Source organism: Podarcis liolepis, assembly GCF_965112155.1.
Source record: "Podarcis liolepis genome assembly, chromosome: 1".
In the NCBI taxonomy this organism is placed as follows: domain Eukaryota; kingdom Metazoa; phylum Chordata; class Lepidosauria; order Squamata; family Lacertidae; genus Podarcis; species Podarcis liolepis.
This window is the reverse complement of record NC_139554.1, coordinates 117,913,509-117,937,766: the sequence shown is the minus strand read 5'-3', so window position 1 is coordinate 117,937,766 and position 24,258 is coordinate 117,913,509. Positions and strand designations below refer to the sequence as shown.

Below are 24,258 nucleotides of genomic sequence, written 5' to 3'. Positions count from 1 at the left end.
ACGCTTCAGGTTACAGACTCTGCTCACCCAGAAATTTTACCTTGGGTTAAGAACTTTGCTTCAGGGTGAGAACAGAAATTGTGCGGCGGCGTAGCAGCAGTGGGACGCCCCATTAGCTAAAATGGTGCTTCAGGTTAAGAACAGTTTCAGGTTAAGTACGGACCTCCGGAACGAATTAAGTACTTAACCTGAGGTACCACTGTATAGTGCTGCCACAGAACAAGTCAGAACAAGGAGATAGCTGATCCTAGAATTTGAAGTCCCGCACTTATTTAAAAGAGGTGGCTCCGGGATTAATAATTTCTGCTCATTGTTGCTCAGTCTCTCTCTGCTTTGATATAATTGTTATTGAATTTCCCCCTTTTTTTTTTACAAATTGACTTCAAATTAAACAGTCGCATTGTTTCTGTTAAGTTGTGGGTGAACATAATCAGACGACACAGCGATTCTCCAAACAGCTCTTGTTTATTCACAGGTCAGAACAGAACTGAACTGAAGGGTTCAGTACATAACAGTTTCATTAGGTTAGAGTGTGGTGCTGATAACCCCAAGGTTGCAAGTTTGATCCCTGTATGTAAAAGGTAAAGGGACCCCTAAACCATTCGGTCCAGTTGTGGCCGACTCTGGGGTTGCGGCGCTCATCTCGCTTTACTAGCTGAGCCAGCATGACTAAACTGCTTCTGGCAAAGCAGAGCAGCGCACGGAAACACCGTTTACCTTCCCGCCGGAGCGGTACCTATTTATCTACTTGCACTTTGACGTGCTTTCGAACTGCTAGGTTGGCAGGAGCAGGGACTGAGCAACGGGAGCTCACCCCGTCGCAGGGATTCGAACCGCCGACCTTCTGAACGGTAAGCCCTAGGCTCTGTGGTTTAACCCACAGCGCCACCCACATCCCTACCAGTCCCTACCAGTTGCGGTAGGCTTGCCTAAATCAGCTCCTACAGCATTGATTTCTCCTGGAGATAATTGGGGATTGGCGTCGGAGGCACCCTCTTTCTTGTTTACCAAATTTGAACCACACCATGAATGACCGATACGCCTCAGCATGTTTTCTAGGAATGCAATGCACCCGTCTTCTGTACGTAACAGCAATCTTGATGTGCTGTCTGTTGAAGCTGAGGGGAGTCTCGTTTTATGTCAATACTCCCAGTGCACCAGGTACACCTCCCCCCAAAAGACTAATAATAAAACAATAGCAATATTCATTTCAAGTCTTACTCCGTTGGCCCTGAGTCTTAATAGTCCCATCATTAGCAATGCGAAGATGGGGATCTAATTCATTATGGCAGTGCATCGGAGAATATTATTAAATGCATAAGGTGAAAATAAAGTGGCAGCTGGTAATCATTCTTCTTCATTGATGTGGGGATTGTTCCTGGGGCACTAGCAGTGTGTGCCTGCTAATTTCACACTCCTTGAGCCAAGTGCTTAGTGTCAAAACCAGAGATAGTCAGCAATGCAAATAGCTGTGATGGCTCCTCCACCTGACGTCAGCTTTCCCTCCCTCCCCTCTCTCCTGCCCACCCCTGCCTTCTTACGCTAACAGGATATTCTGTAAACATCTTTGCTGGGAAATGATTTGCATCTATCTAAACGCTACAGCGAGTGAGCTGTCCCTGGTATTCCTGCACCTTGGCGTGTTTCAAACCCATTCATATTTGCATTGATTTGCTGCTGGCATTATTTGTTCAGCAAAGTGGGAAGCAGGGAAGATCATAGGACTCTTTCATCAGCAGCTAGTTCTGCCAGTGGGCCGCTTTGGGAAAGGAGTTGAAGGTAGGGCCAAGCTTCTGCCGCAATCCCTGGCAAGTCATTAATAATAATAATAATAATAATAATAATAATAATAATAATAATAATTTATTATTTGTACCCTGCCCATCTGGCTGGGTTTCCCCAGCCACTCTGACCAGCTTCCAACAAAGATTAAAAATACATTAAAATCAATGTAGCAATTCTCTTAATGTTTCTGCATTCACAATTGGGACCAGGAGCAAGTCTCATCCCCGTCAAGGGGTCAGATTTGGACCAGATCCACTGGTCATCTGATCTATATAACGCCTGCCTTGCAAGACCTTCGTGTCCTTTTCAAATCTGCCTTGAGTCTTTTGCAGTGGTGTAGCGTGGGGGGTGCAGGGTGGGCCGGCCGCACCGGGCGCAACATCTGGGGGTTAGGGTTAGGGGGCGCAAATCCACGGGTTAGGGACGCAAATCCATGGGTTAGGCGGCGCAAATTACTTGCCTTGCCCCGGGTGCTGACAACCCACGCTACGCCACTGGTCTTTTGTTTCATAGCATCCGATCTTGCCATCACATCCATTCACAGACAGCTGGAACAAATGCTTCTTTTTCTCTGCATGATAGCCTCTGACAAACCTATCCCTACAGTGCCACGTGAAACTGCAGTACCAAAGTGACTTTGTGAACACAGTGGTTCTTCATGTAGCCACCAATACTGAGGAAAGTGTTTTGCAGACCCTCCAAGTGTTCCTGTTTTCCAGGGTCAGTCCCAGATTTACAGAAGCCATCTTGGTTTCTGATTTGATCCCAGAATGTTTCTTAGGCCGTCCCTATTTTCACCAGAGAAATATTCGAGGGTATGGAGTTATGCAACCCCCAAGCCAAGGAGATAAGTAACTATACAACCATTAGAAGACATCTGAAGGCAGCCCTGTATAGGGAAGTTTTTAAATGTTTAATGACTTGTTATGTTTTTATATGTGCTAAAAGCTTCCCAGAGTGGCTGCAGCAACCCAGTCAGATGGGTGGCATATAAATAAAATAAAATAAAATAATGATAATGATGAATAAGACATCCCTATTTTCATCAGAGAAATGTTGGGGGGGTATGTTTCTGCTGGTTTGCATTTATGGTTCTCCATAGAGCTGCAACCTTTGAAACATTTATAAAAATGACAAATAATAGTTGTGTAAACCAGCCTATAGGACAAGAATGAGGATTTTGTTTTTTGGGTTTTTTTGTTTTGTTTTGTTTTGTTTTAAGAGAATAAAATGCTGCACGCTTTTAACTGAAGCAGTAAACGCGGCTGGAAAAATTGCAACATTGCAAATGAGTTAAGAATCTGAAATAACAAATCATCTGTTTATCTAATCAACAGATGTGGGTGTTTAAAGACAATTTCTCAAAGTTCTAGCACATTCTCGTATGAGCAACAAGCGGAACCTAGAATAGATGGTTTCAAAAGGTGGTGGGACGGGATTAGGAATAGTTCTTAATGGCTGGAGTGACCAGAGTGAAGCAGCAAGTTTAGTCCCTGTTGCAATCATATTCCCATGTGGGCCCTTGTCTTTTTCCCTTTTAAGTGAATGGTTCATATTGCTTCATTGGTCTAATGCTGTGCAGGCAAGGCTGTCTTCTCCATACTTGTGGGGCTTCCTCAAGTGTATATCATGTATGTAGTACAAGACACACACTGTCCCCTAGATTCTGCTCCTTGGTCACAGCAGAGTGTGACATAACCTTGAGAAGTGGTGTGTGTGTGTGTGTGTGTGTGTGTGCGCGCGCGCGCACACACACACACACACACACACGCTTCAGGTTACAAACTCTAACCCAGAAATAGTACCTCGGGTTAAGAACTTTGCTTCAGGATGAGAACAGAAATTGCGCTCCGGTGGCGCAGCAGCAGCGGGAGGCCCCATTAGCTAAAGTGGTGCTTCAGGTTAAGAACAGTTTCAGGTTAAGAATGCACCTCCGGAACGAATTAAGTACTTAACCCAAGGTACCACTGTGTGTGTGTGTGTGTGTGTGTGTGTGTGTGTGTGTGTATGGATTGATAAGTTGTTGATCAGCCCCGAGATGGAAAGACAACAAAGTCCCTACCAGAGACGAATGGCAAATCAAGCTGTTGGAGTACGATGAAATGTCAAAACTGACCGGAAAGCTCAGGAACTAAGAAGACAAAAACTTCAATAAAGAATGGGGGGAAGTTATAATTTATCTAGGAGACCACTGTAAGCAGATGGAAACATTAGCAGGATTCTAATAACACTTGTAATATAGCAATTATCATGGACAATATGGAGAGATATAGAACATGGATTATGAAATAATTTGCAGTTGAAAAGGTTGACAAAAGGACCGGTGGAGGGGATGGTGGGAAGTCCAGCGATTAGGATAAATCTCTAAATATGGAGATGTATTTTGTATTGTTATAACTTTACACTTGTAAAATCAAATAAAAATTATTTCAGAAAAAGATAAGTTGCTGATCAAATAGATAGATATTTTTATTTTGTAAGACTCTGCTCATTTGTAACATAACAACCTTTCCTGCACCACTATTTTGCTTCGGCTTGAGTCTACTGCATTTTAGACTGCAAACCTAACCATGTTTGCTCAGAAGGAAGTCCTGTTGAATTCCGTGGGACTAACTCTCAGGAACGGGGGATTGCATGGCAGCGTTGCACTCAAGGAAAGTGGAATCCATGCCAAGGTCTTTCTCCCACCCCAGGGCCCTTGACATATAGAGACCATCCCTCCATACAGACACCACCCATCACAATGGAGCATGTTTTGTTAGCGCTATGAACAAATTAATTTTGTTTCTCAGGCCTTGGACAAATATGTTTGTCCTCCTTCTGCTGCAACAGTACAGGGACTCTTGCCCCATGTTTTAACCTTACCTTTCTTTCTGTCTGCTTAGCTTTCAGGGGATACTTAGCTCGCAAAAAATACATGAGAATGAAGAAGAACAGTGGCTGCCCATCGGATACACAGCCCATGAGCTTTGCTTCCGGTCTGAGTTGCGAAGAAAACTGGTGAGTTTGGGTTGGTCTGTCCAAAGAGAGGTGAGAGGGAAAGTGTGTGGAAACAAAAAATGCTTGTTCTCTGAATCACTGGACGTCTTTGCACATTAAATGGCAACAAACCCAAAGATGTCGTCATCATCATTTATACCCTGCCCATCTGGCTGGGTTTCCCCAGGCTCTCTGGGCAGCTCCCATCAGAATAATAATACAGTGGTACCTCGGGTTACATACGCTTCAGGTTACATACGCTTCAGGTTACAGACTCCGCTAACCCAGAAATAGTGCTTCAGGTTAAGAACTTTGCTTCAGGATAAGAACAGAAATCGGGCTTCGGCGGCGCAGCAGCAGCAGGAGGCCCCATTAGCTAAAGTGGTGCTTCAGGTTAAGAACAGTTTCAGGTTAAGAATGGACCTCCAGAATGAATTAAGTACTTAACCCGAGGTACCACTGTAATAATAATAATAATAATGCGATAAAACATTAAAAACTTCCCTAAACAGAGCTACCTTCATATGTCTTCTAAAAGTCAAGTAGTTGTTTATTTCCTTGACATCTGATGGGAGGGCGTTCCACAGGGCAGGTGCCTCTACCGAGAAGGCCCTCTGCCTGGTTCCCTGTAACCTCACTTCTCGTTGTGAGGGAACCACCAGAAGGCCCTTGGAGCTGGACTTCAGTGTCCGGGCAGAACGATGGGGGTGAAGACACTCCTTAAGGTATGGTCACTCAGTAGAGAGCTGCGGAAGGGCTGTAGTTGATTGGTTGTCACTGCTGTTTGTGTGCTGGCAATTGGCTGATTCTGCCGGCGAGAGATAGACAGCTTGTTAGATGCGCACGCGGGTCTTCTCAGTCAATCTTGTATGCAGCTGTATCGTGCCGTATGTATCGTGTTAAGATGCCAATTGTGGCTTATAATGCTCACCTTCAGCTTATGGTCAATGAATTTTGAAAGATTGGTTCTGTAGAGTGCTGGACACATGCCTTAATGACCATTGGATTTATATGAGAATCGCAACATTTTTTCACAGAAGAAGAGTCTTAGTTCCATGGGAAATTAAGTTCTACGCCCATTTTCTAGTTTTGTTTGGCCCAATAAAAGTCCCACCCCTCCACATGTGGCTGCTGCTGCTAACCATATGGCTGTTGAGTTACAAAGGAAACAGGAAGGATGATGAAAAATAATATTTCAGTGTTTAATTTAGTTGCTTTTGGTTTGTCCATGTGGTCCCATAGATGCAGGCTTGCTGTAGTGTTACTCCAAAATTCAGTTCTGTGTGTCATTCAGGACACATCCAGGGCTAGCAAGTAAATCGGGTCCTCCCTTAAAGAGGGCACATATTTCAGTGAGACCTGGACAACCGACACCCTGTGTTGTGGGTGGGTACGATTGGTCAGCCACAACACCCGATTGGTAGGTCCCTCGAAGCTGGGTGCAATCTGGCCAATGGGACGCAGTCCAAACGATTCGAGGGACCTATTTATGCCCATGCACGTGACCCAGAGCTTCCTCTTTTGGCGCGTGCATCCGGAACACCCACCCACCTCTCCCTACTTTTAGGGCTTGTTGCGCTTGACCTTGCTGTCGTGTGCCGTCTGTCGTTGGGACGGGCACGGCGGGAATTTTCCCCACTTGGCTGATTGGATGTTTCCATTTGGGTTTCGCCAGCCGCGTAGCAAATCGTCACAACTTGTAAGGTTACGGATAGGCACTGGTTCATGTGATAGGGATGGGAGAACGGTCTCGCCATCCCTATGTGAAGGGTATTCCGTTAAAGGAATCCAGGGACTCGATGGTTTGGTCAACCCCTGAGAGGGGGTTGTGCCCGTGCCTGAGTCCAGAGGGACATTTGGGTAGCAGAGTTAGCCCGTTCCTGGCTTTCCGCTTATCCAGGTGTTCACCCTTGGCTGACCTATGCTGGAACCCTGGGTCAGCGCTACCTGCATGGCAGAGAGCTAGGCAACCAGTCACTTTCTGTAATCAATAAAGTTGTGGCCTAAATTCTGCCAAAAACCAAACCAAAATTTGAATCATGGGTCTGAACATGCAAATGCTCAAGGTGGGGTTCAGCAATCAGTGGGCTGATATCCCATCGGAACCTGTACCTGGACAGTGGAGTTTCAAAAAGCGTGTGGTCATTGCTAATGCACATTCAGTCATTTGCCTTGATGCTTTAAGATGCTGTGAACTGGTCTTACATTTGGCTATCATCAATGGCAAAATGGAGAAATCAATAGAAATATATATATGAGAATTTATATCCCACCTTTCTAGTGCATTACTGAGGGTGACTTCCAGTGATTAAAACTATACAATAGAATAACTCTTCATTAAAAAAACCAATATTCAGCACTATTTTGCTAGAAAAAGAGGTGCCGGAACCCACAATGAACGCCTCTCTTGTTCTCTTAGAATGGCAATGGCACCCACCTGAGAGGTGCCGGAACTGAGTTCTGGTAAGTTCTGTCTTAAAAGAGCCCTGCCAATATAACATAAGAGACAAACACAGCAGATAATACAAAGTCACGCAGAAACATTGGGTGGTATTACAAAGTGCTGGAGAGGGTACTGATGTTTTAAAGATGATACCAATACAGTGGTACCTCGGGTTACATACGCTTCAGGTTACAGACTCCGCTAACCGAGAAATAGTGCTTCATGTTAAGAACTTTGCTTCAGGATGAGAACAGAAATCGTGCTCTGGTGGCGCGGCGGCAGCAGGAGGTCCCATTAGCTAAAGTAGTGCTTCAGGTTAAGAACAGTTTCAGGTTAAGAACGGGCCTCCGGAACGAATTAAGTACTTAACCCAAGGTACCACTGTATCTGGGCTGTCCAATTTTCACAAGAATCCCTGAAACAGATAATCAATCATTCAAAGATTATTTTTCTGAAAGCTCACTACCTATATAATATTTTGGGGTTTTTATGTTTTGCTAAATGCTTCTTCTATTGATGAAAGAGTTGCTTGATTATCCAAGCACATCTGAAAGCTGTCAGCAGGCTACCAACAGGAATGTCAAAATATGGTTATGTTTTTGTGAAAACCATATTTAAGACTTGCAGTGAAATGAGAGGGAGAATAAGCTGCTGGCACTGTGCAGTGGAAAACTGTCATGGGGGAGAGAGATGTGTTCTAGGAACCTACACTGTCAGAAACACATGTAATGACCAATATTTGCAAGGAAAATATGGAGAGCTCAAATTGGGCAAAGCCTCACTCAGCTTTGCTTTGCAGAACACAAAGTGAGCTCTGCGTATCTGTAAGCACAGGCAAAATCTTTGGCTCAATTCCACTCTCCACAGAGTATGTTGCTTTTGTTTAGCCTTTTTTAAAAAAGAAAAAGAAATGATTATTTTTTTTAATGGGGAAACAACTCAAAACTACATTACTTGGGAGTGCTTTTTGCTCTTTTCGGATGTAATATTAAAGCTATTCTGAAAAACATTTCCATTTATTCGTGACCATCTATACAGATCTGTTTATAAGTGGGTATTTCTCAAATCTTGAGCCACACGTAAGATTAAATCTAGCCAACTCAGTGCAATTCCTTCTTTAACACACGTATTTATTGAATCTTGAAATTGCCTATCTTTGTCGTAACTTGTGTGAGTAGTTCAGGATAGTCAATCATGCATTGCCCAAAACAAGAATAAGTATTACCCCACAAAGGGGACAAGGTTTGCAAATGCTACTTTACATGTAAGATGCAAATCTAGAAATGATTACTATAATTTAAATAGCAATACATGTCATCCTAGTGGGGAAGACTGACCTGTTCAGTCTACTGCCTGGTGTTAAATGTTGATAGGTAACTTCAAGGCCCCTGCTCTCCCTTCTTAGAAATCCTTTTGTTTAAATCAGATTTGATCCAGATACCACAACCTTTCAAACAGAGGAGTCAGTCACCAGCCCTTCAAACAGAATACCATCTTCTATAAAGTAGGCCATTACCTAGAGTAGTTGAAGTCACCTATCGCTACAAAAAAAAAAAAAAAATCTGCTTCAGCAGCCTTCCAGATTTCACTTTCCCTTACAATTACCCTCAGAGTTTTGATTAGGGGGATGAAGTGTCCCCCATACTAAATTATTTTTTTTTGGGGGGGGGGAGGCTTGATCATACCTGTCAACTTTTCCCTTTTCTTGTGAGGAATCCTATTCGGAATAAGGGAAATTCCCTTAAAAAAAGGGAAACATTGACAGCTATAATAATAATAATAATAATAATAATAATAATAATAATAATAATAATATTATTATTTATTTATTTATTTGTACCCCGCCCATCTGGCTGGGTTTTCCCAGCCACTCTGGGCAGCTTCCACAGAGACCGAAAATACACTAAAATGTCACACATTAAAAACTTCCCTAAACATGGCTGCCTTAAGATGTCTTCTGAATGTCAGGTAGTTGTTTTTCTCTTTGACATCTGATGGGAGTGTGTTCCACAGGGCGGGTGCCACTACTGAGAAAGCCCTCTGCCTGGTTCCCTGTAACCTCACTTCTCTCAATGAGGGAACCGCCAGAAGGCCCTCAGCGCTGGATCTCAGTGTCCGGGCTGAACGATGGGGGTGGAGACGCTCCTTCAGGTATACTGGACTGAGGCCCGCTATGGGCTTGGTATCTCCTCCTGCGGTGATTCTGAGGAGAAAACCTCACTTTTTAGCTGAGGAAGTCCTAAAAATTTGCCTGTTGCTGAATCGCTCACTTGATATGCAGTCTTTAGTCACAAGAGAAGACTCTCTTCTGTGTGGTTCAGTTTTTGTCTGAGTGGCATTTTGAAAAGGGAAGCGGATGATTTACATTCACGTGATGGCACCATTTATCATTTCAACTCATCCGACAGTATCTCTAAACAAAGTATTACAATACAACTCACTGTACCTGTCAAGATCTAATGGATGCCTCAAAAGAACATGAGACATTCAACACATGCAAAACCTTTCCCACACCAGATCAAAGGGAGCAACGGCGCTTGTGTTTGATTTTTGCATTGACAAAGTTGAAAGGGTTGATGGAGTCTGTTTTTTTTAATATTTATAAAAAAAATCCAATGTAGATTGTACGATGTTTCTGGTAGCAACACAGTAACGCCGAGTAAAATAATTCATCGGTTGATTCTTATTTTTTGTATTTATATTAGCAAATATGTTCACAGAAACTAGATGCTGATGAGAATTATAAAAATTGTGCACCCCAAATCTATGGGTGTTTACTTAGTTCCACAGACTTTATTGGGGATCGCTTCTAAGAAAGCACACACAGGAGTGCAGTCCTTGACTCTAGATTTTGGACATTGTTTTATAAACCCAAGGTCAAGAACCAACACAAGAAGAAGAAGAGGAGGAGGAGGAGGAGGAGGAGGAGTTTGGATTTGATATCCCGCTTTATCACTACCCTAAGGAGTCTCAAAGCGGCTAACATTCTCCTTTCCCTTCCTCCCCCACAACAAACACTCTGTGAGGTGAGTGGGGCTGAGAGACTTCAGAGAAATGTGACTGGCCCAAGGTCACCCAGCAGCTGTATGTGGAGGAGCGAAGATGCGAACCCAGTTCACCAGAGTCTACCGCTCTTAACCACTATACCACACTGGCTCTCGAGCCGCTATGGAAATTGGATTATTTGTTTGTTTGATTAATATTCAACTTTTTCCCCAGCGCAGGACTCAAGATGGCTCACAGCATAAACCAAAAACATGCAATAAAAATAAACATTTTTTAAAAGTAAGTTATTATTCCAAAGGCCTCTTTCCCTTGCAGTCCCCGGCACCACCACTACGGTTTACATTTGGAGAGTCCCCCAACTCCCTGGTCCTGAATGGGGTAACTGTGCCCCTGAAGGACCAGATGCACAGCCTGGGAGTCATTCTGGACTCACAGCTGTCCATGGAGGCGCAGGTCAATTCTGTGTCCAGGGCAGCTACCTTTGAAGGTGACCTGGAAACTACTACTAATCCAGAATGCAGCAGCTAGACTGGTGACTGGGAGTGGCCACCAAGACCACATAACACTGGTCCTGAAAGACCTACATTGGCTCCCAGTACATTTAAGTCCACTCAAAGGTGACTATGGGGTTGCGGGGCTCATCTCGCTTTCAGACTGAGGAAGCCAGCATTTGTCCACAGACAGCTTTCCGGGTCATGTGGCCAGCATTACTAAACCACTTCTGGTGCAACGGAACACTGTGACAGAAACCAGAGCGCACAGAAACGCTGTTTACCTTCCCGCAGCAGCAGTATCTATTTATCTACTTACACTGGCATGCTTTCAAACTGCTAGGTTGGCAGGAGCTGGGACAGAGCAACGGGAGCTCACCCCGTCACAGGGATTCGAACCGCCGACCTTCTGATCGGCAAGCCCAAGTAGCTCAGTGGTTTAGACCACAGCACCACCTAGACCACAGCACCATCCGTGTCCCTTAACAGTAGCATATCAACACTGCCAGTGCATTACACAATTCAGATGATCGAACCACATTCAGAAGGATATAATACAGCTGAAAACAGTCAAAGAAATGATAAGTCCACATATCAAATATGGATGGTGGAACATTTTTCTCAATAAAAAAAGAAGCTGCAACGTTTTGGGGAAAGGACAGGCATAGGTGTGATCTATGTGATCAACTAACTCCTGTCACAGTCAAGTGGCCCATTCATTTCAAGAATCTGTCCTGCAAGGTACATTTGTAGGTGATGAATGTTCCCATTGACTTCAGCAGGCGCAGGATGAGGCCTTAACGAATTAAGTGGCCAAGCAGAGGTGCAGTGAAATCCTTTTAGCCACAAGCCACAAATTACATAAGCCAACACACTGGGAAATAGGTACTTGAGAGGAACTACTGCCTCTTTATGGTTTGTGGCTCTTTCCATCGTTGTCCTTAATTAAACCAGGTTTCCAGGAAACCATAACTTGTGTTCTTGTTACACAACAAGTTTTGTTTCATTTCTCCCAGGACTAAATTGGTGATAGGGTTCAGCTCCCACCGTCTGTTTTCAAGACCAGGACTTAACCCTGGGATATGAGGTGGGAGCGTGGGGGAACACCCAGAAAAAATGCCCCTGAAAAAGTTCAGACTTACTTCCCGTTCCATGTTTTCCCTACACCACTGCATGTTATCATTCTCAAGGGGCAAGGCTGGCCCAAGACATTTTGGCACCTGAGGCAGGTCTCAGAATGGTGCCCCCTTCACCGCCAGGGAAGAAGGGGTGAAGGAAGATCTACATTAGGAATGGAGGGGGCGGGGCGGGAAGAAAGATTGACATTGGGATCTGCTGCCTGAGGCAGTCGCGTCACGTTTGCCTCATGGGTGGGCCGGCCCTGTCATGGGGCATTCCAGGCACATTTCCACGTTGCTACTTGCAGCAGTGGCAACGTGTTTTCCCTTATCTCTAATTTTTACTACAGTGGTACCTTGGGTTAAGTACTTAATTCTTTACGGAGGTCCGTTCTTAACCTGAAACTGTTCTTAACCTGAAGCACCACTTTAGCTAATGGGGCCTCCTGCTGCCGCCGCGCCACCAGAGCACGATTTCTGTTCTCATCCTGAAGCAAAGTTCTTAACCTGAGGTAATATTTCTGGGTTAGCGGAGTCTGTAACCTGAAGCGTATGTAACCTGAAGCATATGTAACCCGAGGCTCCACTGTATTTAGTACTTGATTTTATTTGTTTTCATGAGACGCTACACAGTACAAATTCCGTGGGTATTGCTCACAAAAAAGGTAAAAATGTAACAGTGGAGAAAAAAAGATAAATTAATAAAAAGCCCTCATCCACTTCTGTTTCCTGAAAGTGCTGCAGGTTCCACCTACCCACCCACCTGAAAATCACCGCAATGCCCCGTGGCATTGGGAGGGGAATTCACTCAGACACAATATATTTGCACATGTGTCAATACTGATATAAGTTTGGCTGCCAGATTCCTCTGAATGGATCTGTGGTTGTTACCATTTTGCCTAAAGAGCTGCTTGACAAAAGTTAATAATTTGATTTAAAAACCAAAGAAACTCGCACATTAATGTTCCTTTAACTGCTTTGGATGCTTCCTAAATGGACAACAACTGCAGTGTTGGGGATCAGACACTAATACGATCTAGGGATATGGTGTTTTTTTTGGGGGGGTGAGAATTTTTGAGCTGAGAGACAGAAATAGATGAGAGCTGAGAGTTACTAGTTTGAAATGCCTGGAAGAGGGGGGCTAAGGGCCCTGCTCTAGGAATACAGTGGTACCTCAGGTTAAGAACTTAATTCGTTCCGGAGGTCAGTTCTTAACCTGAAACTGTTCTTAACCTGAAGCACTACTTTAGCTAATGGGGCCTCCTGCTGCCACTGCGTGGCCACTGCGCGATTCCTGTTCTCATCCTGAAGCAAAGTTCTTAACCCGAGGTAATATTTCTGGGTTAGCGGAGTCTGTAACCTGAAGTGTCTGTAACCTGAAGCGTCTTTAACCCAAGGTACCACTGTACCTGTTTGTCTTGTCTATACACTGCTTGTATATTCATGAATGAAGCAAAGATGGCAAATATGCCATAAGTCTCCATGGATTTTCCAGCAAATCCCCTGGATCTTCCTACCTCCTCTGCGATGTTGGGAGCATGTGATAATGTTTACAGAGTAAAATTTCAAGTTGAGGGTAACAAAAGAGGTGATAAGTGTGGGGGGGAGAGAATGCCATGAGCTACTTAGAGCTTTGGTTCTTGTTCGTGTTTGGGAGCTAGCAGTTGTCTCCTGAAGAGACAAGCTACATAGGGCATTGAATTAAAAAAGTGGCTTACCTCTTCGAAAGGTAGCAGAGACATGCAAACAAACAAGGTTTTGGCTGCATGTGCAATTCCCCTGCATATCACGCAGTGCCGTAGCGTGGGTTGTCAGCACCCGGGGCAAGGCAAGTAATTTGCGCCCCCTAACCCGTGGATTTGCGCCCCCTAACCCTAACCCCCAGATGTTGCGCCCGGTGCGGCCGCCCCCCCCTGCACCCCCCACGCTACGCCACTGATATCACGACTATTGATCCTAACCAATGTTCTTACTGAAGGAGACCTGTTGTTTTATTAATTTTAAAGCCATGTGTTCCATGCACAATCATGATATATACATTATACTTTTAATATTTTAAAACAGTAAATTCAGAAGTGTGTATGTGTGTGTATACATGTACACACACATACACACCCTGATAATTATACAGTGGAACCTTGGTTCTCGAACGTCTTAGTTGACAAACAAATTGGCTCCTGAACGCCGAAAAACCGGAAGTGTTGCGGTTTTCAAACGTTTTTCGGAAGCTGAATGTCCAACACGGCTTCCGCTTGATTGCAGGAAGCTCCTGCAGCCAATCGGAAGCTGCGCCTTGGTTTTCGAATGTTTTGGAAGTCAAACGTACTTCTGGAACGGATTATGTTTGAGAACCAAGGTACCACCATACTAGGTTTTATTTATAATGGAATTGTTGTGTTGTAAGTTTGATTTTGTGTATCCCACCCTGGTGTCATTTGTTTGATGAATGGTAGGTGAGCCATGAAATGAAATGAAATAAAGTAAAATAAAACAGTAATTTGCTTACCCAATGAGGAAGCATGATTGATGGGCTGGGCACATGTGGATAATTTTATTTTTTTAAAAAAAGAGAGAAATAGTAGTAGTATTAAAATGACGACAATGATTATAACTTCTTGTTGTGTTTTAGGCAGCAAAGCAACAGCGCAACTTCTCCTACAGAGCTGGGTTTTCTCGACAAACAAACAAGCAAGGTACTATGAAGCTGAGGCTCTAAAACGACATGAAATCCCTGCATCTACCGTTCTGAAGTGTGTTCACGGTTGCTTGGCATAACCATCAGAACATGAAACCGTTAGTGGTGTTTTGAAGTCTTTGAGACAAAAGGCTGCTTGCTAAGAACTTTAGTTCTGTAGAAAGACAGGGAGGTACAGTGAATAAGGGAATCAAAAGGCTGGAAATCTGCTGCTGAGAATAAATGCTAGCTGCTCCCTGAGGTGATTTGTCTGTGCACTTCACTTTCTACAGATGTTAGAGCCTCTTTTTGAGTAAGGACCTGAGGTTCTTTGGTAGCACTTTGATATCCTACTTGAATTCAGTATGTGAAATGGAGGAGTCGCTCTGTGACTGGGAGCACAGCGCAGTCTTTGAAGTCTGATCCAATTTTTGCTGCTTACCATTTGATGTTGAAAGGATGAAATGAAGAAAATGTACCGTTTTCGCCAGTAACTCTGCTGAGCATATGTAAGATTAAAAAAACAAAATCCCTTGGATGATGTACTTAGAAATGTTAAGCAGATTAATACCTTCCTATAGCTTTCTCCCCCTCTTCTTCTAAAGATACAAATTAACTTTGAGAGGGAAATCAGCATACAGTATACGCCATTATTAGTTGCCTCTGTGCCGGGGTACAGGAGTGAACCGGGGGCAGGAAAGAAATAAACATTCGGAGACGCAGGTGTAAAAACACTGTTGGCCAGGGAACACACAGGGCTCAATCCAGTCAAATACAGGTGCTGTGTGCTCATGTATAAATCCAGAGGAGGGGGATTTGGGGGGGGATGGGATTACCACATGAAACAAGATTTTCTCCATGGTGGTATCCCAGCTGTGGAACTCCTTCCCTACCCAGATCCACCCCACATTATAACTATTCGAATGGCAACTCAAGTCCTGTTTGTTCTGACAGGACTTTGTAAATCTGAACGATTTACAATTCCTTTGCATTTGTAAAATGTAATTTGAATGTAATTTAAGGCTGACTTTGTACTGTGCTTTAACTTTTTTTATATTTCCACGCTGCGGCTTTGCTGTTTTTTTGCTATCCTGGGTATTCGTGAGGGGAAGGGCAAGATAAAATAGTAAATAAATAACAATGATAACAACATATTGTGGAGCGCCAGAGGCCTTGACAGAACTGAAACTGGGTAGATCGGATCCTAAATGGTTCTACTCTATAACTGGGGGCATTTGCACTAAGCTGTCCAGAAGTTTAGGCTGTATTCTTACAAATCCACTCGCACACTTTGTTTTCCTGCCTGAATGGAATTCAGATATTGATTTGTGTTGTTTTCCCCCCTAAAAGAAATATTTTCCATTTCCCCCCCAAAAAATAAAGGGTTCAGCTGACACTTCGGCGCCAGTGATTGTTCAAAGACATTCAGACCAAATGAAGACTTTGAAGCCCACCAGCCAGTCCAACTCAGTGACAGATCACAAGTTCTCTTGTCCACTGAAGTCGCATGAAACACAAGGTAAGACATATTCAAACACACCAATAAAACCCAACACCCTTTAATGTTGAGAATACCTGTTCTTTGTGAAAGATCCTCAGTCGCAGCAATGGTGGGCACTGTTTATCAAATTCAACAGAGGGTCAGTTACCTTTTAATCTTTTCCCTTGCTTTTCACCCAGAGAATGGAAACCCACCATGATGGTGGATCTACTCTATCTCTGTCTATCATCTCTACATTGTTAGTGTTGCTGTACATTTTAGGCATGCTTTGATCACATGAGTGGGTCTCATAGTTGCACCATTGTCTTAAGGGTGTAGCCTTAGGATACATTCTATCCAGTGTCTTGAATGTCATGGATTCTGCTGAGATTCTCTTAGGGGACATGTGTGATGACCAGGTAAAGGACCTTTTCGGTGCTGGCTCTGTTTGCGGAGCCCTTTCCCCAGCAGACATAACAAATATTGCGACTTCTCAGCAAAAGGCCTTCTCATTTACAAAGTCTGCTTAGTTTTTTCATCAGATGTATGGCTGCAAGCAAAATTATATTATCAACATATACAAGCAGAAAAGTTGTTTTCCTTCATTTGCAAGGAATCGTACAAAACAAAGTGGCACTAATAAAGAAAAGTTCCACAGTGGCAACAAAAAGCAAACTAAAAATGCTTTTGCGGTTTATCAAAACTATCCAGCAGTATCAAGTTATAGGAAAACTGGTGCTATTAACAGTAATCCTTCTAGTTGGTTAATTGGTTCGGCAACTTCCATGCACATGACATGTGATGCTAATTATTTTCCCCAAGAGTTAAATGATAACTAATCAGAGGTAGCTACAGTTGTAAATGGCAACAAAATATCTAATTAGAATAGTAGAGTGCCTGGTATCTGGTGGGCAGACCAAAGCACTCGCCAGGAGAGCTATGAGATTCAGGTGAGGGTCATATGCCTTGTCAATCCCAGCAGGTATATAAGAGGATGACCTGGCTTGCCCAGGCCTCAAAACAAGCAATGGGAAAACAGTAAACAACAGAGTGAAAAGGGAACAAAATATTGGGCAGGCCTCTGGCTTTTATCATGAACCTCCCTAAGAGCTCTGGTTGGAGCTAAAGGGTGGGATATTGCATGTTATAAATACAGTGGTACCTCGGGATGCGAACGGGATCCATTCCGGAGCCCCATTCACATCCTGAACAGAACGTAAGATGCGACAGCGCGTCTGCGTGTGCGCGGGTTGCGTTTCACCACTTCCGCACAAGCGCATGACATCATTTTGACCATCTGCGCATGCGCGAGTGGCGAAACCTGGAAGTAATGTACTCCGTTACTTCCAGGTTGCCGCGGAGCGCAACCTGGAAATACTTATCCTGAAGCATATTTATCCCACGGTATGACTGTAAATGCACAAACAAACAAAAGCCCTTTGGACCCCTGGATGGTAAAGTCCACTCAAAGGCGACTATGGGGTTGCGGCGCTCATCTTTCCCGATCATGTGGCCAGCAGGACTAAAGCGCTTCTAGCATAACAGGACACTGTGAAGGAAGCCAGAGCGCACGGAAACACCGTTTACCTTCCTACTGAAGTGGGACCTATTTATCTACTTGCACTGGTGTGCTTTTATGATCTGGGACAATGCAGAGAGGAAGGTGGGCAGCCAAGACAGAAATGGCAGAAAACCAGCTGGGAGATGGAATTAACTGTTACAAGTGAGCTGAGGTCAGAATAATGGTGTGGGAGCAGGAGGATGCAGCCATGGTCAAACCAAACGCCTGAAGTTGAAGACGTAGTCCTGTTGCAATGTGCGTAGAAATCAGAAGCAGGAGGGCCTTGCGTGAAGGGGGGCAGAATCAGGATACTGCATCTGGTTCAGAGAGGGAGGGGCATGCAGAGAAGCAAAAGACCAAGCCAAGAGAAACTGCTGCTCAGGCAAACAACTCGAGGCTGCCTTGACACTTAGCATTTATACCCAGCAGGTTAGCAATGACCTAAGTGACAGCAGCACCAGATACGTCCGAGATCAAATCTGCAGCAAGATGGGAACAAACATGACTTGCAGCAGTGAGCCAAAGTGCAACGTTCATAGATTAAGATCTGATGTCTCTTCCTGACATCTTGCTGCATATAATTGTTTCCAACCCACCGAAACAGCCCCACAAAATTTCGAGTTATATGCAGTGCGTGCATGTAACAAGTAAGTAAAGCAATGAGCTGCTGTGCCAGTTTTATAAAAATAAATTTGGCAGAAATTCCCTCTTCTACACAGGAACAGCTTCCCTCTTTTCCTTTTCCATTTGGCCGCCATTTTTATATTCCACCTTTTCATCGGGAAGGTAAACGGCGTTTCCGTGCCCTCTGACTTCCATCACGGTGTTCCATTGTGCCAGAAGCGGTTTAGTCCTGCTGGCCACATGACCCGGAAAGCTGTCTGTGGACAAACGCCCTCTCCCTTGGCCTGAAAAGCGAGATGAGCATCACAACCCCCTAGTCGCCTTTGACTGGACTTAACCGTCCAGGGATCCTTTAACTTTTACCTTATTGAGTAAGTCCCCACTTCAAGAACACAATCTTCCACCTCCGGGCAAACAGAAGGAGAAGAAATGAAGGCGGTGAGAGATTTTACTTTCTTGGGCTCCATGATTGTTGCAGATGGTGACTGCAGTCACAAAATTAAAAGATGCCTGCTTCTTGGGAGAAAAGTGATGACAAACCTAGACAGCATCTTAAAAAGCAGAGACATCACCTTGCCAACAAAGGTCCGTATAGTTAAAGCTATGGTTTTCCCAGTAGTGATGTATGGATGTGAGAGCTGGACCATAAAGAAGGCTGATCACCGAAGAATTGATGCTTTTGAATTATGGTGCTGGAGGAGACTTTTGAGAGTCCCATGGACTGCAAGAAGATCAAACCTATCCATTCTGAAGGAAATCAGCCCTGAGTGCTCACTGGAAGGAAAGATCCTGAAGCTGAGGCTCCAGTACTTTGGCCACCTCGTGAGAAGAGAAGACTCCCTGGAAAAGACCCTGATGTTGGGAAAGATGGAGGGCACAAGGAGAAGGGGACGACAGAGGTCAAGATGGTTGGACAGTGTTCTCGAAGCTACTAACGTGAGTTTGAGCAAACTGCGGGAGGCAGTGGAAGACAGGAGTGCTTGGTGTGCTCTGGTCCATGGGGTCACGAAGAGTTGGACACGACTAAACGACTAAACAACAACAACAACAACATATTCATGGAACAGGACTTTTGAGGATGTGTGCATTACACTGGAACACTATAAAAGAATTCCATATTAAACAATAAATCTGCTAAATGAAACCTTTCCCACCCCCTCAACAAAGCCTGTGTAAAAGACTTCACTTTTTTACACTCCTGGCTTTCTCTTTAACGCTGAATAATACCTTTCTCTCTGGGTAGCCCAACAAGATGGTAGATGCATTACCAGAGCAAACTATTGCCCATGCTGAGTGAAAGTGGCAGAATTCTGCAAATGGGGCAATAGAGAGTCCATTGTAAGCAAATACAAGCTAGCTTTGTGACAGATCATGTGTCAAAGGAGCACCAATTATTATTTTTTTGTTTTTGATGAAGAAACGGCTACACCATTGACTTTATCTATCAAGAAAATAAGTAGGTGGAGGGAACAAGCAGGCGGCCACAGCCTTTCTTGGTAATGTGTTTAAAGCACTTAAGGGAAGCAGTGATTATCAATCACTCTTAAATGAGTAAGTGTTAAAGATATGAACCTGTTGAAGACTAATAGCCTATTCCAGTGCTTTTGAAAGCGCAGCTCTTCAGCTGGAAATTCAAATGCTTTCACACCCCAGTGAGCCTGAATTGCACCGAGTGCCTGATGTTTAGTTTTGAGCGTACAGTGCTTGAGCTAAAATGAAATGGCAAATGCAGTGCTGTTTATTATTCTTGGAATAAATTTAGCACATAAGGGTATACAATGGGAAGCCATCTCAACGGGCCATACATGTAGCCCAGTCCTGTACAAGTAAGGAAGGTGACCAGATGGGATAGCTCAGTTGGCAGAGCATGAGGCTCTTAATCTTGGAGTTGTGGGTTCGAGCCCCATGTTGGGCAAAAGTTTCCGGCCTTGCAGGGGGTTGGACTAGATGACCCTTGTGGCCCCTTCCAACTCTACAATTCAGTGGTTCTATGAATAGAGGACAGGGCTCCTGTAGCTTTTAATAGCTGTGTAGAAGAGGGAATTTCAGCAGATGAAGCTCGTCATGCAAACCACACATCCTGGAATTCCCTCTTTTGCACATCTGTTAAAGATACAGGAGTCACGTCCTCTGTTTCATCTGGTCACCTTACAAGAAAGTACATGGGATTGCAGACTCGATTTCACATTTACTCACAGATAATATGTATGGAAGTGAGAGCTGGACCATTAAGAAGGCTGATCACCGAAGAATTGATGCTTTTGAATTATGGTGCTGGAGGAGACTCTTGAGAGTCCCATGGACTGCAAGAAGATCAAACCTATCCATTCTGAAGGAAATCAGCCCTGAGTGCTCACTGGAAGGACAGATCCTGAAGCTGAGGCTCCAATACTTTGGCCACCTCATGAGAAGAGAAGACTCCCTGGAAAAGACCCTGATGTTGGGAAAGATTGAGGGCACAAGGAGAAGGGGACGACAGAGGACGAGATGGTTGGACAGTGTTCTTAAAGCTACTAACGTGAGTTTGAGCAAACTGCGGGAGGCAGTGGAAGACAGGAGTGCCTGGTGTGCTCTGGTCCATGGGGTCACGAAGATTCAGATATGACTAAATGACTAAACAACAACAACAATAATAATAAAATAATAATAATAATTTATTATTCATACCCCGCCCATCTGGCTGGGTTTCCCCAGCCAATCTGGACAGCTCCCAACAGATTATTAAAATCACGATAAAATATCAAATATTAAAAGCTTCCCTAACCAGGGCTGCCTTCAGAGTTGTCTTCTAAAAATCAGGTAGTTGTTTATTTCCTTGACATCTGAGAGGAGGCTGTTCCACGGGGCAGGTGCCACTACCGAGAAGGCCCTCTGCCTGGTTCCCTGTAGCCTCACTTCTCGCAGGGAGGGAACCGCCAGAAGGCCCTCAGAGCTGGATCTCAGTTTCTGGGCTGAACGATGGGGGTGGAGACGCTCCTTCAGGTATGAAGGCAAAGCCACCCAGATAGCTCCTTTCCCACAAACAGCAGCTTTAGGAAAGAGCTATGTGACTAAGTGACCCATTTCACAACTGCCTCTTGTCCACTCCAGATTGCTTCCTCTCCCCCACTGCTTCCCTTTATTATAATGTTCCCAATACATTGCTGTGAGGGATCCAGGCCTCGCCTCTGAAAGAGCAATGCTGAAAGTTTCTCTCTGTGCTGTATGCATGCTTACTTTGGAGTAAGTCACATTGACACAGCTGCAAATCTCTCCCAGCTCTTTCCCACACATTTCCTGAAACTTTAAAATGATCCATGCAAATCAGAATGTCGATGAATTTGATCTTACACATGAGTCTCATCTGTTTTCAGCATTACTTTCTGTATTACGTTTCAGAAGTGATGCATTAAAGACAAAATAAGCCATCATGGTGTCACTCGTGAAAACATGCTGCTAACTGGGTTATTTTTAACAAATCTCCAACAAATCTTGTAACACGCCTCTCATGGCTTTACGAACAATATTGTAAAATTGGCAGTCAGTCTGGGGGGGGGGGGATGCAAAACTATTGTATCACCTGCAGAAGTTTCCCATTCTCCCCAACAGTGCTGGAAACCCTGTTCTCTTTTGCATCTGTCCACCAGGGTGAAAGGAAATGTGTCATTCATGTCCGAATATTAATTGGGACTCGTGACACACACAAAACCACCAAATACCGACTGCAATAAGCCTGTATCTCCATCAGTGATGAAATATTGGAGTTTGAATAGTGCAACACCGCCAAGGCCAAAAACCTGTGGCTTGTGTACAACAAATGAGAAGATTGTTGTGTGAAAAGCCCCCCTTTTCGTTTGAGAAGAAAACAAAACAGTTCAATATTTCATTTATAAAAGAGAAGCATCATAAGGGCCTGGTTTTCTTGATTTTGGCTATGATCCTAAGGCCACTTACCTGGTAATAGGCCAGACTGAACTCAGTGGGGCTTATTTCTGAGTAAACAAATAGAGGATTTCACTGTTAGTATCCTGTGCAAAGACTTTGTTCAACTGATACTTTAAAAGGAGGCAAGATCTCCACTTGTCTTCTTCAGTCCATGGGAGGACTTCAGATTACTCTGAATGTGATCAGCAGGCGTCAACACTTTTATTGCTTCGGGGATTTAAGCAGTGCAATCCTATGCATGCCTACTCAGAAGTAAATCCAGAGTGAAACTTTAATCTCTCTCACCTTCCCATTACATATTATGATCCCTTTTTACAGTTTAAAACACGCACACAAAAATTGCTGGAAGTCTGTGCACTCCTGTTGTGCACAATGTCTTCATGAAGTTAAGCCAAGACATTCTCAAGGCAAACGCAAATCAATGGAAACAAAAGCCACTTTAAACTTCCTGGGTAAAAACAGACAAAGTCTGGAGAGAAGCCCCTTGTCCATTTCATCTCAGCAGCAAGTCCAGCGGAAGCCTCAAGGCAACGTCTCAAGGTTTATTGTTATTATCATTTACTTTAGCTCTTTTGTGACTGAAGGATTAGCAGCTGTGACACACCAAAAACAGAAATACTTTTCTTGTAGCATTCAATAAAAGTGCTGCTGAACGCACAGCCCTCTCCACTTTGTGGATCAGTTGTCTTTTGTATTGCATATATCATATCCCTTTCTTCAATTTGGGTGAGGGTCAAGCATAGTCTTAATAATAATAATGCGTAAGTAAAACAACAACATTCTATCCATCTTAGCTACACGACTTGCCCAAAAAGGGGGAGGGGACCTCTTCAATTTACATATGATTCGCCTAGCTGATCAGCAAAATACTGTTGCCCATCACCAAACATTCACATTTCAACTACAGTGGTACCTTGGTTCTAAAACTTAATCTGTTCCAAAACCAAAGCGTTCCAAAACCAAGGTGCCCTTTCCCGTAGAAAGTAGTGCAAAATGGATAAATCCATTCCAGACTTTTAAAAACCCCTAAAACAGCAATTCAACATGAATTTTACTATCTAACGAGACCATTAATCCATAAAATGAAAGCAATAAACAATGTTCTGCGGTCACACAATCAATCCATCAGTAGCTGGGCTGGGTTCCACACAGTCACAAAAACAAAACAAAAAAAGAGCCGCCAAAACAGAAATGCTAAATAAATGGCAAAAACAGACAGACCCCAGCGTAACACTCAAAACGGAAGTGTGGCACTCAAAACAGAAGCACAACACTCAAAACGGAGCACATTTGGCTTCTGAAAAAAGTTCGCAAACATTTACTTCCAGGTTGGCAGTGTTTGGTTTCCAAGTTGTTTGCATACCAAGGTGTTTGAGAACCAAGGTACCACTGTACAAGAACAAGAACACAGCTCTGTTTCCAAAAGCTGTTCGACTGGCAGGCTAAACCAGGTGAGGGTAGCCGATGAGTCTCAAAGCCGTGGTGAGCTGGGAACTTGCCCTGCATGCAAAGACGGGTTCCAGTGGATTGAGCAGACAAAACCAATAGTGGGTCCAATGGGCAAGAAGGTAGTTTCTGCACCTGCTGTAGAGAGAAGGGAGAGGCAGATGGGGCTCCTCAACCAAGGAAAGTAGACCACCTAGGAAAACAACAAACACTCTGTGAGGTGAGTGGGGCTGAGAGACTTCAGAGAAGTGTGACTAGCCCAAGGTCACCCAGCAGCTGCATGTGGAGGAGCAGGGAATCGAACCCGGTTCACCAGATTACGAGTCTACTGCTCTTAACCACTAGACCACACTGGCTCCTCCTAGGAGGAAAACTCTGATCCTAAACCTCCACTGCCTTGTGGGATATCTTCAGGAGAAGAAAAGGCTAAGGAGTAAACCTTACACAAATAGAGAATGGAGTCCCTAAGATGGTTGGATGGTGCCTTTTATGCCTCCTTCTGGCAACTACTGCACCAAGCTGGTGCCAAACATATTCTCTGCTTTCCTTTGAACCACATCAGCAAGGCTAAGAGTCTTGTCATCTGGGCAGCCCAGGGCCTCTATATACACCGCTGAAGTTTGTGACCCAGGGAGGTCACTTAGGTGCTGCTTAACACACCGGTTTGACTTCACTGTCAGAGCTGCACGCCATTGTCTGTTAAGAGACAATGCCAACAACGTCATGT

General features: G+C 44.1%; 1 protein-coding gene across 1 annotated transcript in view; it reads left to right on the top strand.

Annotated features, from left to right (window-relative positions):
• Nucleotides 1-24,258, top strand: part of MYO3B (myosin IIIB) — a 292,153-nt gene that overhangs the window by 216,965 nt on the left and 50,930 nt on the right. The window contains exons 31-33 of the mRNA XM_083467558.1: nucleotides 4,671-4,785; nucleotides 14,452-14,515; nucleotides 15,880-16,015. Of these exons, the coding sequence (XP_083323684.1) occupies nucleotides 4,671-4,785; nucleotides 14,452-14,515; nucleotides 15,880-16,015 (315 nt within the window). The remainder of the gene's footprint in view (nucleotides 1-4,670; nucleotides 4,786-14,451; nucleotides 14,516-15,879; nucleotides 16,016-24,258) is intronic.